This window comes from Physeter macrocephalus, chromosome 15 (genome assembly GCF_002837175.3).
Source record: "Physeter macrocephalus isolate SW-GA chromosome 15, ASM283717v5, whole genome shotgun sequence".
NCBI classification, from domain to species: Eukaryota; Metazoa; Chordata; class Mammalia; order Artiodactyla; family Physeteridae; genus Physeter; species Physeter macrocephalus.
Genome location: NC_041228.1, coordinates 15,021,398 through 15,036,795, shown reverse-complemented (window position 1 = coordinate 15,036,795; position 15,398 = coordinate 15,021,398). Strand labels below are relative to the sequence as shown.

Below are 15,398 nucleotides of genomic sequence, written 5' to 3'. Positions count from 1 at the left end.
TGGATGGATCTAGAGACTGTCATACAGAGTGAAGTAAGTCAGAAAGAGAAAAACATATATCGTATATTAATGCATATATGTGGAACAGAAAAATGGTACAGATGAACTGGTCTGCAGGGCAGAAATATAGACACACATGTAGAGAACAAACGTATGGACATCAATGGGGGAAAGTGGTGGGGTGTGTGTGTGTGATGAACTGGGAGATTGGGATTGACATGTATACACTAATATGTATAAAACAGATAACTAATAAGAACCTGCTGTATAAAAAAAAATAAAATAAAATTCAAAAAAAAAGAGAACAATAAAGTAAAAATACTTTGTTATTGTTAGGAAACTAACAGATATGTTAGAAAGAATGTAAAAATAAAATTATAGATGAATCAGCAACTGGAAGGTACATCAGTACCACAATAGTAAAAAAAGAGGAGGAGGGAAAAGAAAAAAAAAAGGGGGGCTTTGTGGAGCACGGGGCCTAAGCAAGGGCGAGGTTTGGGCGGTGGGCGGGGCCAATGCTCAGGACCCACAGGGCCGGAAAGGCCCTGAGGCCTGTGGGGAGTGGGGCTTAGGCTGAAGGAACAGAAGGGGCCCAGCCATGCCCCCCACCCTGGTCTCAGAGGACAGGAGACCTCACCTGGGGGCCCAGCAGGCTTCCTGGGCTCGAGTGGGTGGGGCAAACGCCCTCCTCTCCTCTCCTGCTCCTCCGGTCTGAGGTCTGGGAGGGCCCGGAGGGCCCCTCCCGCCTGCCTCTCCTGATCTCCCCGGCTTCCCTCCTATGCCCCCAGGACCAGTACGGCCGGTGGGGAAGGGGGCACCTTGGAGGGCAGGGGACCCGCCTGGGAGCTCAGCAGGCTCCACGGGCCCGAGTGGGCGGGGCAATCGCCCTCTACTCTTTTCCCGCTGCTCCCCAGGGCCCCTCCCGCCTGCCTCTCCTGATGCCCCCCCCCCATGCCCCCAAGGACCCACGCAGCCTGGAGGGGCCTCGGAGCAGGGGGAACCAGCTCGGGAGCTCAGCAGGCTCCCCAGGCCCTCCGCTCCTCTCCCACTCCTCCCGGAGACTCCCTCCCACCTGCCTCTCCTGAGCTCCCCGGCCTCAGGGGAGCCGATGTTGTCTGGCCCCCACTTCTCCTCCCCCCTCGGTCCCCCTCCGTCCTACCGGTTCACTGTGGGGTCCCTCCTGTCTCCTTGGGGGTCAGAGTCTCCCACCAGCGGCCGGCAGGCGCCCTAGCTGTGTGGAGACGCTAACTCCGCGTCTTCCCACGCCGCCATCTTCCGGACTCTGCTCTCGCGCAGGGTATGATCCCGTGGAGCTGGGCGGCGCTCTGTGCAGACGAATCAGCTGCACTGTGATAAACCCCGTAGTACTGAACCTCCAAGAGCCACAGGGAGAGATGGGTTAGCTCTCCCTGGGAGGGAAGTCGGGAGAGACCTCAGAGGGAAGGTGACTGGGCATGAAAACGAGAAGACTTCAGACTCCTTTCTCCTCCCTGTGTTTTGGGAGGTAGTACATAGCGCGGTGGTTAAGAGTATAGACTCTAGAGCCGTAGTGCCTGGGTTCAGGTCTGAGCCCTTCCATTCATCGGCTGTGTGACAGCAAAATCCTCTTTGTCCTCAATTTCTTCATCTGTAAAATAAGGATGGTGATATTGTATATACCTCCCAGAGGGTGAGACACCCAGTACAGTGCCTTGTTTATAACAGCTCCTGTGTGACTGCGTTATTATTGCCATTGAGGCTTCCCACCAAAAACAAAGGGGATTCTCAAAAGGGGGGATCCCTGGGACTTCCCTGGCGGTCCAGTAGTTAAGACCTCGAGCTTCCAGTTCAGGGTGCACAGGTTTGGGCCCTGGTGGCGGAATGAAGATCCTGCATGCCACAACAGTGTGGTTAAAAAAAAGAGGTGGTGGGGGGGCGGGCGGAATCCCTGGAGGCCTCCTCTGCCTGCACAGCTGTGGAGTTCCAAGCCCTCAGAGGTGATCCCAGGGCTCTGGGTGGGGTAGGGCGTTTGAGTGAGCTCCCTTGGCTGCTATGTAGTTCTCCTATTTTGCATCTCCATACAGTATATTCATTTGATTTAGATGCATATCTCAAAGGAACAGATGACATTTGTTTATCAAATAATCATTTGAATGTGAAAACAAGTTCTGTTGAACCCTGGACTTTGCCTCCATACTTTTGAACCAAGTACCTAATTTTTGCTAATAATAATAGCTGTCATTCATTTAAAAACTCCCTCTGTGACAGGCATGATGCTAAGCATTTTATATGCAATTTTGGTTATGTCTAACTGCAGCCCCAAAGTGGGTATTATTAGTGTCCTCATTCTGCAGATGAGGAAGGTACGGCTTGGAGACTCTTTATTTAGAAGATGGTAGAGCCAAGACGAATACCCAGGTTGGTCCAATTCCAAAGTCATTTTGCTTAACCACTCTGCTTCCGTTTTGGTAAGAAAGGGTTCTGGTTTCTCTCTCCTGTTTCAGTGTGTGCTGCCTCGGTGGGACTGATCTGTGTGTGACATGCCCCACCCGTGCATTCTTCAAGGTGGGGAAGGCTGAGCCTGGGGGCCCTGCAGTCATAGCTGATCTGGTCCACTGTACACCTGGTAGCACTTCTCTGAATGGACCACGTGTTGCTCAAGGAGAACTATCTCTGAAGGGAGGTTCCTGCAGCCAGTCCTTTATAAGTGACTTAATGGTATGAAATCTTTCAGGAGGGGAATCCGGCTATTCCAGATGCCACTGAGGACGTGGAACTTGGAAATCTTGTGATGATAGGATAAAGAGAATGGGAGACAGCTCCCAAAGAGAAAGGTTTCAGGGATAGAAAGGGAGAAGGACCATGTGGCTAAGAGGGAGGCTTAGAAGAGAAGGACGGGATCTTAGAGGGTGGGGGGCATGGAAGCTGAGATTTCAAACAGTCAGACTGACGCTGAGTCCTGAGGACACCCGTGGTCTCTTTTTAGATACAAGTTACCCTGGTGACCAACGCTGGCACGTGGTAGATATTCAGTAAATGTTTGCCCATTCATAAATGAGTGTGGCTGGGGTGGAGGGGGTTGGACAACAAACACTTACTGAGCACCTACTGTATGCCAGGCACTTAATATGCTTTATCTTAGACAGTGGTCATAACAGCTTTACAAGGTGGGTGCTAACCCCATTGAAATGAGTAAGACGAAGGATCAGAGAGGTTAAATCACCTGCCCAAGTTGGACATAGGCAGGTGGTGAAACTAGGGTTCCATTACAGGGGGTCTCTGATTCTAAAGCCACGCTCCATCCATGGTATCTCACTCCTTCTTCAAAGTGTTACCATAATCTCTCCAACAATGTCACCGAACAAGTTTATAAAGCACAACTCCTTAAGGAAGCCCCGAGGAAAGGAGGTGAGCTGTGCTCACCTTGGCCGAGAAGTGGGAGAATGTGTTTTGTTTGGGTGAACCTTTCAGTACCTCTCGAAGGTGGCCACATCGTCCTTTTAATCATGGGACAGGCCAAAATCCACTCATTTATTCATGCAAGTAGCTATTGAATACCTGCTAAGCACAGGATGCTGTGTTAGTGCCTAATACTGAGCCTAGCGCTTTGAAGGGAGAAATATATGATGAATGAAAGAATGAATGCTGGCCTCTGGAATCTTATCAAGTGGCAATGATAGCCCAAAGTGCCAAGGAAGCCATCAGAATATTTCTGTAGGAAAGATGCTGTGAGAATCATAAATTGCTTTGGTGTCACACTGTTGGGTGCAGGTTGCAAAAAAGATCACATTTCTATTTTCAAAAGCAACGTAAAAACACGTAGTTCTCTGTGATGTCAGTCACCGACACAGGGGAACTTTGCATCGCAAGGCCTTAACTGCTCTTCATAGGTTGGCTGAAGCCATTCTTTTCCTGTCCAAAAAATTAAGATTTTCTCTGAAACGTTATGTTCAAAACCTCACTGTATCTGAGGCATAAAATACTCTAAAGGCAAAAAGCAAGGAAGGAAGGAAATTGTGGAATGCATATTTTTATGACTCATAAACAAGAGCAATACAAATATTCTTTCACAGCCACAGTGCAAATGATTTAATGCCATGACTAGAAATGGCTCTTGCTGTAAAACTCTGAGATGACAATTTTATTGGGGCTTTGGAATCTAAGCAGTAGTTAGTTCAGGCCAGATCTCTCTCCAATCCCTCCTGGAGAGAATGGTGAGAGGTAAGAGTGGAGTGCAGAGGTGGTGTGGAAATTTCCTCAGGACCCAGCAGGCGCTGTGCAGTCTGTGTTAACCTGAGAAGTCACCCATTTGCCTGCACAGGAGTCTGTGACTGTGGCCTCTTTCCAGGACTGGCCTCACATATGAATGCGGCAGTTTCTGCCTAGGTACAGGCACCCATCCTGCAAGCAACCTTATCCTTTAGCTCTATGAAACTGGCATGTTTCCAAACATCCAATTAAATAGAGGACGCAAGCTCATTACACCCTACCTTCTGAAGGTTCCACCTGAATGGCCTCTCAGGGGGCTCTGAGTCACTCCTAGGTGAGACACTCATGGTTCTGAACCGGTTATGCGGGTTGTTGTCCTTCTTTGTCCTTTGTTTTATCCATCTGCATAATGGGTGCAGCCAACTTCCAATGTCACAATTTGCTATGGAAGAAAGAATGATGGCATGCAAAATGGTGAAGGTTATTTTGAAGACCCTGGTCAGTTCAATGCAGTCAAATAAATATCCACAAAACAGTAGAATTCCATGTAAGGAATATTAGATTGAAAATCCAATCTTTTGAGTATTTGATGACAAAATTTTATTTGTTCACAGTGAAGGATCACTAGATCTTCCCCATCCTCAGTGTGCCCTTTCATAGAATGGAGATAATATGAGCATCTATTTGGTGAGGATGGTTGAAGTTAGCAGCCTGGGTTTTGGTGCCAGATGATCTGGGTTGAATCTCAGTTCTGCCGGCTCTGGGCAAGTGAGCCTTGGTTTACCTTTCTACCTCCCAGAATTGTTGGGAAGTTTCAGCAAGACAGTGTATGTGAAGTACCGCAGCCTGTACACAGTACATGCTCAATAAAGGGTAGCTGGTGTCATCATCACAGCACTACTGTGAGGACTGAGTTGGCATTATGCTTGCAAATAGGGTGGTGATCAGGTGGGAGCTCTACTCATGAAGCTTGTATCAGCTCCTCCAGGGTAGGGAATCTGCATCCCTAGCATCGGATAACTCAGTAGTACAGCAGTTTCCGTCGTTGCTTGAATGTTGAATAAGTGAGCAGTGATGATGAGGATGTGTCCTCTTTACCCTTCATGGAGCCCCCTCCAACCCAGTCGAGTGATGTCTTGCTTTTCTTTTGGCCCCAACTTCCAGGTCATTTCCCAGACCCTCTCCCCCACCTGGAACCAGGTGCTGTTGTTCAATGACCTGGTGCTGCACGGAGACCAGAAGGAGCTGGCAGAATCCCCGCCGTTAGTGGTGGTGGAGCTCTATGACAGTGACGCAGGGGTGAGTGTCCCAGGGCTGCGCTAACTGTGCCTTGCTAAAAACTCCCTGTTCAACTTAACTTCCTTTATTTAACCAGCCTGTGACTATGCCCAGAGGCAGTCCTCACCTGGGAAAACACTGATTTACAGAATCTGGGAAATGGATGATGATCATTTGCTTTACTAAAGGGTTTTTTGCTTAGATTTCACTTTGGATTGCAATTAAAATAGAATCTGGTTCACAAAAGTTCAGTCCACATATACTTCTTCAGGAATGTAATTATTATACCCAGCCCCCAGCTAGTTCTAGACCCTATTGTTGCTTAATAAAAATGTCCATGCCTTTTGAAAACAGAAGGTCTTTACTGATTTCGCCTGGCTGGAAGGAATGGATATATTGTCACTGATTCAGCATTTGTAACTGGGCCTTTTTTTTTTTTTTTTTCCTTTGGTTGTTGCTTCCGAGCCCTGAAACAATGCATTCAGCTCTATCTCATTTCTGTTATGATGTTAGCCAAACCTCTTTCTCTCCAAAGATGTCTGTGTCCTGAAACAGCAGATTCAAAAGCTTACTGGAGGGTTGTTTTTTTTTAATTAAATTTATTTATTTATTTTTGGCTGCGTTGGGTCTTCGCTGCTGCGCGCGGGCTTTCATTTCTGTTATGATGTCAGCCAAACCTCTTTCTCTCCAAAGATGTCTGTGTCCTGAAACAGCAGATTCAAAAGCTTACTGGAGGGTTTTTTTTTTTTTAATTAAATTTATTTATTTATTTTTGGCTGCGTTGGGTCTTCGCTGCTGCGCGCGGGCTTTCTCTAGTTGCGGCGAGCGGGGGCTACTCTTCGTTGCGGTGCACGTGCTTCTCGGTGCGGCGGGTTCTCTTGTTGCGGAGCACGGGCTCTAGGCGCGTGGGCTTCAGCAGTTACGGCTCGCGGGCTCTAGAGCGCAGGCTCAGTAGTTGTGGTGCGCGGGCTTAGTTGCTCCCTGGCATGTGGGATCTTCCTGGACCAGGGCTCAAACACGTGTCCCCCGCATTGGCGGGCGGGTTCTTAACCACTGCGCCACCAGGGAAGCCCCGCTTTGTTAGTTTTTAAGTGTGACCGAGCTAAACCCATTTCCACCTCAACCAAGCTTCCTTCTACAGCCGGGAATGCAAATGCTTGTTCATGAGTCCAAAGGCAGTGAAGTAGTGCAGGTACTAAAACCCAGCCTCAACCAAAGAAAATGTGGGCACTGCCCTTGGACTTGGAGGTCATTTATCCAAGAGTTTTCACTCAATAAATATGTAATGAGCGCCTGCCCTGTGGCAGGGGATACAGCAGCGAATAAACAGGCAATCCTGACTGCGTGAGGCTTACATTACAGTGGTTCCCGAGATAAATAGCAAAGCAACCCCACGCTCCAGCCGCATGCTGCTCGCGGGGTAATGTGGACTTGGGCTCCTGGGAGCAGGGATGAGGAAGAGGAAGGAGGTGACCTCATCAAATAGTTCTTAGAGAAACTTACCTCTTATACATACATACAAAGCTATTCTAATACCCTCTTTTACAACCGAGAACAATAGGGCCGAATTGCTCTATTACCTAAACATGCTGACCTCAGTCACCATCGCCATCATCTCCATCATCACCACCATCTTCATCACAGTAGTATGGACTGAGCACTTATTGTATACCAGTCGTTGTGGAAAGCACATACATCATTACATTAATCGTCGTGGCCCTGTGAACAAGGCCCTATGCTCTTTTTAAGCATGAGGTTCAAAAAAGGTTGAGTAACTGGCCCAAGACCATAGATCTCCAAAGCAATAGATTTGGGAACTCCAACTCACGTTTGCCTGGACTCCAAACTTGGGTTCATAGCCACAGTGGTTCCCTGCTCTGGAGATCTTTTGGAATATCTGGTGCCACCTTATTTCTCCTTTTCCCCTTCAACTCTACCCTGGGTGATTATTTTTACGTTATTCCACTGAACTCAATACACTGAGGCAAGGGAGAACCCCTAAGATAACCTTGAGCCAGGAAGCCCCTAAGGTGACCCTCTTAGGGTTTTCCCTGAGAGCCGACGGGTCCTGCTGCCCTCCAAGGCTGTGGGGAGAGGGGAGAGGGGCTTAGCAAAAGAGGAGAGCGAGATGGTAGCAGGAGGGAGACACGGAGGTTGACAGTTTGGTGAAGATTAATTACAAAATCACACTGACGCAGATCAGAACCAGGTAGATGCCCACCAGGGACAAAAATTCATTTCTTCTCTGCCCTAGGGGAAGCCAGAATATTTGGGTGCCACTGTGGCTGCTCCTGTTGTGAAGCTAGCTGACCAGGACTATCAGCCCCCCAGGCTGTGTTACCACCCCATCTTTTGCGGGAACCTTTCTGGAGGGGACCTCCTTGCTGTATTTGAACTGCTGCAGGTAAGTGAACCAGAAGTGATAGCTGCGCTTGCCGTCTATCTTGTCTACCCGGCCAGAGAAGCAGCCTCATGGGAAGTATATGTCCATCACGTTATGCCTGGTCCCTCCCTGCTGTCCTGTGTCTGGAGACGGCCCCTTTGGGGATCTGGGAGATGCCATTTAAGAACTCAGGTGACAGATTATTCCCAGAGCCTCCATGCTGCAAGTCAGAGTCCCAGGATGAAAGGTCCGTATGGATTTGGCCAGCAATGCTTGAGCAGCCCTACGCGTCAGACCCTGAGCTCCATACAGACCACAGGAGGATGTGAAAGGGGAAGGGAGCAAACGTTTGTGGACACTCCCATGTGTCCTGTGTTGTGTTTGCTGCCTCACATACCTCTCATCACACTGAAACCTCCCTCAATCCTGCTGAGGTAGGGATTATGATTCCCATTTTGCAGGTAGTAAACTGAGGATTGATGTAATTGACTGACTTACCTTGTCATGCTGCTAGTCGGTGGTTGAGCTGAGAGCTGAACAAATCCAAACTGCCCAGGTGTGCAGCCTGGGAGCTGCATATGACTACAGAGATGAATTCTGAAGTGCACCCAATCAGCCTTTGACTGTCGTCTGGTTTTTGCTCCACTTAAGGAAGAACTTTTTAAGGCTGGAGTGGCTGTCTTGGAGAAAGAGCAACCTCTCTCAGGGGGCACTGAACATGGATGAGCTCTTAAAGAGACAGAGTAGCAGGATCACAGGCGTCAGCTCCAGCTCTGTGATGGTTGTAGTCTAGGAGGGGAGGAGAGAAGGACTAGTGAAATCTTTGTCTTACAAATCTTAGCTTCTAAGATTCCAGGATGATCAACCAAGTGAGAGTCTAATAGAACCAGCTCTCACCGGATAGATATGTGTTGCACAGAAACATGGACTGTCAGCACTGAAAGGGGTCTTTAAAATCAGCTGGTCCAGTCTTTCCTTAATTGAGAGTCCAGGTGATTTTAGGCTGTCAAGGAGTCAAAATCTTTAGGTTGAAAAATCTTAGGTTGTCAAAATCTTAGGTTGAAACCAGGTAGAGCATTAAATCACAGTGAATTAATGTCGAGGGAGTGTCGCCTTTTTTTCCTCAGGTTTATTGAGATATAATTGACATATAACGTTGTGTAAGTTTAAGGTGGGCAACATGATAATTTGATATATGTATATATTGCAAAATGATTACCACAATAAGGTTAATGAACACATCCATATCACCTCACATAGTTAACCTTGTGTGTGTGTGTGTGTGTGTGTGTGGTGTGAGAACTTTTAAGATCTACTTTCATAGCAACTTTTAAGTGTACAATACAGTATTGTACCTGTAGTCACCATGCTATGCATTAGATCCCCAGAATTTGTTCATCTTCTAACTGGAAGTTTGTACCCTTTGACCACCTTCACCCACTTTCCTCACCTCCCTACCCCTGGCAGCCACCAATCTACTCTCTGTTTCTGTGTTTGTTTTCTTTTTTTAGATTCCACATATAACTGAGATCATACAGTATTGTCTTCCCCTTTGACTTATCTCACTTAGCATAATGCCCTCAAGGCCCATCCATATTGTTGTAAATGGAATTTTGCCTTTTTGGATCCTTCTAACTACTTTTAGAAGAATGTTTCACGCCCATCTGTGTATAATACGTTTCTTAACCTGCAACCTTTCTTTTTAAGAAAGCATAGACTTCAGCTTCAATGCCTCTAAAGAAACACCAGTGTTATCTACAAGAACATTTCTCAAAGTCTGCTTCTTGGAACACTGGCCCCTCCAAACATGGTGAAAAGCAATTTTAAGAAATGCTACACATGACATATTCCAATAACATTATTTTGTTTTCGTTGGTTTTCTTTTTAAAGTTACTTTCCATTGATGGCCAGTGGTACTTGTTTTACTTAGCAACTTGAAGTTTCCTTTCTAAAAATGAAATTATATCTAATGAAAATGTTTACTAGATAATAACACAGATGGTAAAAGTGGTAGAAGAATGACTCATTTGGGAAAACCAGCTTGAGTACAATGCTTTCATTTTACATGTCAGAAAGCTGAGGCTCCAGGTTAACTGGATGGGATTCAGTCAACTGCTCTTTTCATTGCATGAAGCTTCCTGAAGGGAGTCCCCAATCCATCAATGACGGGCTGGACCAGCTGATCCGAACAGGCCCTCTGAGGTCCTGTTTCTCCCAGTTTCGTGGTCCCACCTCTGATCCTCCACCCCTCCCTCCACAATGAGCTGGGCAGACTAGTTCCAGATACGGCTGCTTCCTGACAGTGGGGTGTCAGAGGCAAGCAACCTAAGAGACACAATTCATTAGGGTTTCATTAGGACTTCCTCTCAGTTGATTACGTGTGCAAAAATTAATTTGATCATCAACGCCACTGTCTCAGCATGTGGATCTCCTACACTCCGGGAAGGCGGGAGCTGGAAAACGCCTTCATTTGTCACCAGCGGCTCTCAGTTTCCGTCTGTGAGTGGTTTACCTTCAGCCCGTCTGTCTCCATTACTGAAAGGCTTCCCTATCTCAGAAGAAGGGTTTAGTACCTGGGATCTTCAGTGCCCCAGACTGAATTCCTTACCTCCATTTTCCTCCTCTATCCAGCTAGCTGACCCTGTTTTCCCAGTCCTGGCCCACTGTCCCCCTGTTCTCCTAGACTCTCTGCCTTGAGAATTCAGACTCAGCTGTAATTCTTCACTCTGGGTTTGTATCCATGAGCAAGCCAATCGTTCCAGCCAGGTGACTGTCCCTTGTTCCCATAGACCCTCGTTCTCATCAGGATTGTTCCACTGGCCTCTTTCCTGGTCTCCTAGCTTCCTCCTCTATCCTGTTTGCTTCATCCTCTGCATTCCTTCCAGAGCACAAGTCCACCGTACCACTCTCCTCTTTAGACATCATCAATGGCTGTCTGTTTCTTATCTCCAGGAGCGTTTCCCGAAATCCATATCTTTGGAACACGAGTCCCTCTAAATACAGTAAAAACAAAGTTTGGGAAATTTTTTTTTTTTTTTTCGCGGTACGCGGGCCTCTCACTGTTGTGGCCTCTCCCGTTGCGGAGCACAGGCTCCGGACGCGCAGGCTCAGCGGCCATGGCTCACGGGCCCAGCCGCTCCGCGGCACGTGGGATCCTCCCGGACCAGGGCACGAACCCGTGTCCCCTGCATCGTCAGGCGGACTCTCAACCACTGCGCCACCAGGGAAGCCCCGGGAAATTGCTCATATTATGTCCCTCTTGGGACTTTGAAATGCCCATTACCATAGTAAAGACTCTGAGAAGTCAGCTATAAAGAAACTTTTGAAATTTCTTTCGTTTTTGAAATTCAACATTTCCCAAATGTTTGTGAGTACAAATATTTTCTTTTTGCATGGTAACTCTTAATATTTCATGAAAAGAAAATCTAGCCCGTAGGAGAATGTCAGATTTCCAAAGCTTAGCATTTAAGCTCTCCCCAAATTAATTTGTCTTCAAACTGCCTTTTCAGGCTCACATTTCAGCACAATTACTCTGCACATACTGTGGCCTCTTTACAGCAGACTATTCTGAATTCTCAGACCTCACCGCACAAATGTGCTCCTCTGCTTTTAGCCATGCTGTCACCCTATTTCGAAACGTCTCCCTGCTCTGCCGACTCCACCCCCTGCACTCTATTTACCTATTTAGGAAACTGATCATCCTCACAGTTCAGGACAAGAGTTGCCTCCTCCAGGCAGCTTCCCCTCCCCCACCTCAGTCAAATGTTTTCTCCTCTTCCATCCTACGTCACTTTGCCTCTTTTTCTATTTAATCCAGGCTTTTTTTTTTTTTTTTTTTAGGATTTATTTATTTATATTTTTGGCTGCATTGGGTCTTAGTTGCAGCACGCAGGATCTTCGTTGTGGTGCCTGGGCTTCTCTCTAGTTGTGGCGTGTGGGTTTTCGCTTCTCTAGTTGAGGTGCACGAGCTCAGTAGTTGTGGCGTGCAGGCTTAGTTGCCCCGCGGCATGTGGGATCTTTCTTCCCTGACCAGGGATCAAACCAATGTCCCCTGCATTGTAAGGCAGATTCTTTGCCACTGGACCACCAGGGAAGTCCCAAATCTCGGCTTTGATAAAGGCAATTGTTTACAGCTCGTCTCCCTTAATCTGTAAATTTTTTGAAGGCAAAGGCCCCAAGACGAGCAAAACATATGGTACTTTTAAAAGCACATCCAGAGGCACCATCCTATCCTGTGCCACCATCACAGCTGTTTTTGTGGCATTACGTTTGGAGCCACAGGAGCAATTAGCTTTCTCAGGGAGGTGATGTTTTGCAGCCTGGATGGCTCACTTCCTCACCACCAGGCAGTGTTCACCTCACCTTTTCCCAGCTCCTTTATCTGGTTTGGTTCCTTCTGCAGCTTCATTATCTTGAACCTACTTGGCATTCGCAGTGACTGCTGTCTTCTTTTTCTGGGCTTTCTTATAATTAACTGAACCACATCTGCCGATGCCAGCTAGAATATGTCTGTGAAAAAGAAATGGTGATATGTTTGTGCTTTGCAGGTTTTGATGAGCAATTAGGCTTTTTCGAGCATACAGAACTAATGTGTGTCAGCCAATAAACATTTGTCAAGAACTCACTGGTTTTGGAGCATTACTCGAGAGTTTGAGAATCATGAAGTAAACAAAGGCTTCCTCTTGGCCAAGTCAGGCAAACTCCCCCAGCGAGGAAAACCTCCTGCTCCAAAGCAATGTTTAATAGAACATCTGGCTCCTGAGGGACTTGAAGAGTCAGCTGGCCCAATATCTGAGGTCCAGAGAGGGAAAGGGACTCATGCAGGGTCACACAGCAGAGCCTGGTTTCCGGGCTCAGTCCACTAGTTTCTGCACTAAGCCTCCAGAGAGGACACACTGTGTTCCAAGGACTGAAGATTAGGAGAAGGGCCCCAGTGGCCGGGACCAAATCAGGGGTGGCTTCTTGAAAGACGTACATCTTGAGCCAGGTCTTGAAGGTAATGTGGGGTGGCCCACAAATGAGAAAGGCCCTTTCCTTAGGAGATTTTCTAAGTCCTTTGTGTGAGAGTTCAATAAAGCATAGCAATTGTCCTCTTGCGGTTTTGTTAAGTCCAAATGTACAGGAAATAACACCTTCTCCTGGAGGTCTGCCTTCAAAAGACTTCATTTTCTGTTTTACTGATTATGACTAGTCTCTATGTGATTAAATCAATCTCTTGTAGTGCACAGTGGGGGGATAGTTAAGTCTCAGAGATTTGGAATCTGATCAGAGCCCCTTCTCTATTCTACGGCTGTAATTCCCCTGTTATTTTTTTTTTGACTGAATATGTATACTTTAATGACAGAAAAAAATTAGATTTCAGCCATTTGTAAAATACTTGCATTTATCCTACATACTCAAAACATTCAACCATTACTTTACCACTCATAATTTTTCAGTTATTATTTAATGTCTATAGGTTTACTTATTTCCTATTTCTATAATATCTGCAAACATTTAGATACCAGAGAGAGTTTTAAAATGTTTATTCCTATATATTTACTGCTTATATTCTTTAATGAATAAATCATCTGCAAAGGCGTTACTAGAATTTTTTGCTTCCAATAATGTCAGATAACATTCAAAACACTTCAGAGGTTTAAAATCCTACAGAGTGGGCTTCCCTGGTGGCGTGGTGGTTGAGAGTCCGCCTGCCGATGTAGGGGACGCGGGCTCGTGTCCCGGTCCGGGAGGATCCCACATGCCGCGGAGCGGCTGGGCCCGTGAGCCATGGCCGCTGAGCCTGCGCGTCCGGAGCCTGTGCTCCGCAGCGGGAGAGGCCACAACAGTGAGAGACCCTCATACCGCCAAAAATAAATAAATAAATAAATAAAATCCTACAGAGTATATTTTTCTGACCACTCGGTAAATCACGCAATACTTCTACAACAACACCATAAATTCAGAAATTAAGGAGACTACTTCTAAATTACCCACAGGGTAAAGAATAAGTATGAAGGATGTTAGAAAATATTATGAATTGAAAACTTGCTTTTCCAAAATTTTAATATGAAGCTTTAAAATTAATTTCGCTCTTTTTAAACTTTAGATAAGTGTTTATGTAATTAATTTTCAAGAAAAAATGAAATACAATGAGGTTATGAGGATCTACCTTTTCTTCCTCTCCTCTATACTGTGAGCTCGCTGAAAGCTTATGAAACTATTAATTTGTGACACGTCGTGAGTGCTCACTAAATGTTGATTACCCTTGTGAACGAATGCATTTGTAAATCAAGAAATTATTCACTGTGATAAAATGCATCATCCTGATTTACATTTTAAGCTGGAAACATTCCTTTGGTCAAAACAGTGACAGTCTTTCCAATGAGGTCATTGTGTGCAGCGTTCATTTTCCTTACCTCTCCCAATGTCTAACCAGCGCTTGATCTGTGCGGTAGGTCCCTGCGTCTGGGCTGCAAGGGCTCCCTCCCCTCGACCCACCCGATGTCACCCAGATCTACCCTGTTCCTGCCAGCATCCGGCCAGTGCTGAGTAAATACCAAGTGGAGGTATGGGGCCCGGAAGGACTGGGTCGTTCTTTGGGACTAAAGGGCACTGGTGCATTGCAATCATGCCTGCACTGTGTCAGGGGACTTGAGGGGTGGGAAGGAGACATAGCTGATCGGATGGAGCCACAAGGAGCTGCCCCGTCCTTTCCTGGAAGGACATCCTGTGGTTCTCAGGCCGGCACGGCTGACTTTCCCACACCTGAGCCACACCTGCTGGCTCCTCCCTGGGCTTTTGTGTGACAGCCCTGCCATCCTCTCTTCAGGTTCTCTTCTGGGGAGTCCGAGAAATGAAGAAGGTGCAGCTCCTCTCGGTGGATCGTCCCCAGGTCCTCATCGAGTGTGGGGGGCGTGGAGTCAAGTCCTGTGTGATCCAGAGCTACCAGAACAACCCAAACTTCAGCGTCCAGGCAGATGCTTTCCAAGTGGTGCGGATCTCTCCGCCCCCCCCCACCCCCCGCTCATTCCCTTCATCTCCATAGATGCGACCCACTCCTTCCTGCACCTGACTTGGGGAGATGTTTCAGAGTTTCAGGTGCCCCACTACTCACAAGAAGGAACAGTTTAATTCAGTAAAAAGCCAGAATTTCAGAATGGGATAAAACAGACTTTTGTTGTTGTTTTGTTTTTAAAGGTTCTGGGTGGGTGTAGATTATACAGTAAATCAAGGAAGGTTGACAGTGGTTCCCAAAGTGTGGCCCCCAGTTTATCAGCATCACCTGGGAGCTTATTAGAAATGCAGATTCTCAGGCCCTGCCCCAGAACTACTGAACCAGAGACTGTTGGGACTGGGGGGCAGGGCCCAGACACCTCTGGTTTAACAAGCCCTGCAGGTGACTCTGATACACACTGGAGCTTGGGAACCACTGGCCTGGAAGATACTGTCATGCAACGTACTGCAATGGTTAGAGTTTTTTTTTTTTTTTTTTAACATCTTTATTGGAGTATAATTGCTTTACATTGTTGTGTTAGTTTCTGCTGTATAACAAAGTGAATCAGCTATA

The 15,398-nt window shown here is 46.9% G+C and overlaps 1 protein-coding gene across 1 annotated transcript in view; it reads left to right on the top strand.

Annotated features, from left to right (window-relative positions):
• The window catches only part of FER1L6 (fer-1 like family member 6), a 131,061-nt gene that overhangs the window by 71,566 nt on the left and 44,097 nt on the right, over window positions 1-15,398 (top strand). Inside the window, exons 20-23 of the mRNA XM_024129424.1 lie at window positions 5,353-5,487; window positions 7,721-7,870; window positions 14,287-14,397; window positions 14,661-14,822. Coding sequence (XP_023985192.1) covers window positions 5,353-5,487; window positions 7,721-7,870; window positions 14,287-14,397; window positions 14,661-14,822 — 558 coding nt within the window. The remainder of the gene's footprint in view (window positions 1-5,352; window positions 5,488-7,720; window positions 7,871-14,286; window positions 14,398-14,660; window positions 14,823-15,398) is intronic.